Source organism: Geotrypetes seraphini, chromosome 3, assembly GCF_902459505.1.
Source record: "Geotrypetes seraphini chromosome 3, aGeoSer1.1, whole genome shotgun sequence".
In the NCBI taxonomy this organism is placed as follows: Eukaryota; Metazoa; Chordata; class Amphibia; order Gymnophiona; family Dermophiidae; genus Geotrypetes; species Geotrypetes seraphini.
Window position 1 is genome coordinate 339623013 of NC_047086.1, and position 1597 is coordinate 339624609.

Consider the following 1597-nt stretch of genomic DNA (forward strand, 5'->3'; position numbering starts at 1 on the left):
ACCATGTTCTTGAATTACAACATCTGTACAATCAAGACCTTTGTACACATATTTAAAAAGGTATTTGACACTGTCCAATTTGACACGGACTAGAGGACATGTAATGAAGCTAAGGGGGGACAGGTTCAGGACTAATGTCAGGAAGTTCTGCTTCACTCAGAGAGTGGTTGACACCTGGAATGCCCTCCCAGAGGAGATTATTGCGGAATCGACCGTCCTAGGCTTCAAGAGCAAACTAGATGCATATCTCCTTAAGAGAGGCATATAAAGATATGGTGGACTATAAATTACGCCAGGTGTACACCTGGCGGGGCCTCCGCGTGTGCGGATCGCCGGACTTGATGGACCGAAGGTCTGATCCGGAGATGGCAGTTCTTATGTTCTTATGTTCTTATGACACTTTTCACAGAAGCACAACTTCATCTTTAATGTAGCAATTGTACTTGAGGGCTAGATTTGCATTATATGGTACAACCCATGTATTATCAATTGTCTTGCCATTAACATTTGAAATTTGGCCTGTGTTTCGTCTTCTGTATTTGGGATAACCATTAATATTAGCAATAGTTTGTTGCTGGAATTGCTTTGGATAATCCTTAGTGCATTTGCCATTTGTCATACATGGAGAATTAAGATCGTGTGCTCCACATGGTCCATGAATCATATGTTTTGTTACAATTGCATATAAGCGAGGAGTGATGTTTATATTTGGAATTTCTGCAGATACAATTTTGTCTATCACTTCTGTTTTTGGTTTACTATCATCTTTAAGAATGAGTAATATGTGAGCATGTGGTAAACACCTCTTTTGAAATTCAATTACGTAGACACTAGCTTTTAGTTTTAGGTAAAATACTCTTGCAACTAAATCTGGTCGTGCATCAGCAGTTTGACCTTGTTGTAGGTTATGAACAATCTCTTCCCATTTGGGGTTGCACGTCATTGTAATGAAAAGATCAGGCTTACCATATTTTCTGACAATTGCCATTGCATCTTGATAATTTTGTATCATGTTTCTGGGGCTACCTGCTAATGAGGAAGACAAAATATATGTTTTTCCAGGAATTAGGCCAGCATCATTGGCTTCATTAATTAAATGATCCATTAATTGTGAGTATTTTTCTACTCGTAATTTTGGATGATTTTGGCGTGTGTAACATAGTCTGTTGGCTTCGGTTTTGACATATGCATCTACTATATATTGTTGTGTAAGGCGGCCAGCATGTAAGAAGGGGTTAAATACATCTCTGATGGAAAGACGACGGTACCCATAATATTGCATTTGTGTTACCCTAACTCTAGGATTTCGTTACTGATTTGTTAAGCCTACTAAGGCTTGTGGTCTGTGTTGCAAAGGTATGTCAATTCCCCAGCTTTGATCCCCATAGGGTAGGGGTAGGTAATTCCAGTCCTCGAGAGCCGAAGTCAGGTTTTCAGGATATCCACAATAAATATGCATGAGATAGATTGCATCTCAAAGAGGCAGTGCATGCAAATTCATCTCATACATATTCATTGTGGATATCCTGAAAACCTGACCTGGCTCTGGCTCTCGAGGACCAGAATTGCCTACCCCTGCCATAGAGGAATAGCAATG

At 39.9% G+C, this 1597-nt stretch overlaps 1 protein-coding gene across 1 annotated transcript; it reads right to left on the bottom strand.

The window, feature by feature from the left end:
* Nucleotides 1-403: 403 nt before the first annotated feature.
* Nucleotides 404-1105, bottom strand: LOC117357286. Its single transcript, XM_033937655.1, has one exon. The coding sequence runs from the start codon at nucleotides 1103-1105 to the stop codon at nucleotides 404-406; it is 702 nt and encodes a 233-aa protein (XP_033793546.1).
* Between the last annotated feature and the right edge of the window lie 492 nt (nucleotides 1106-1597).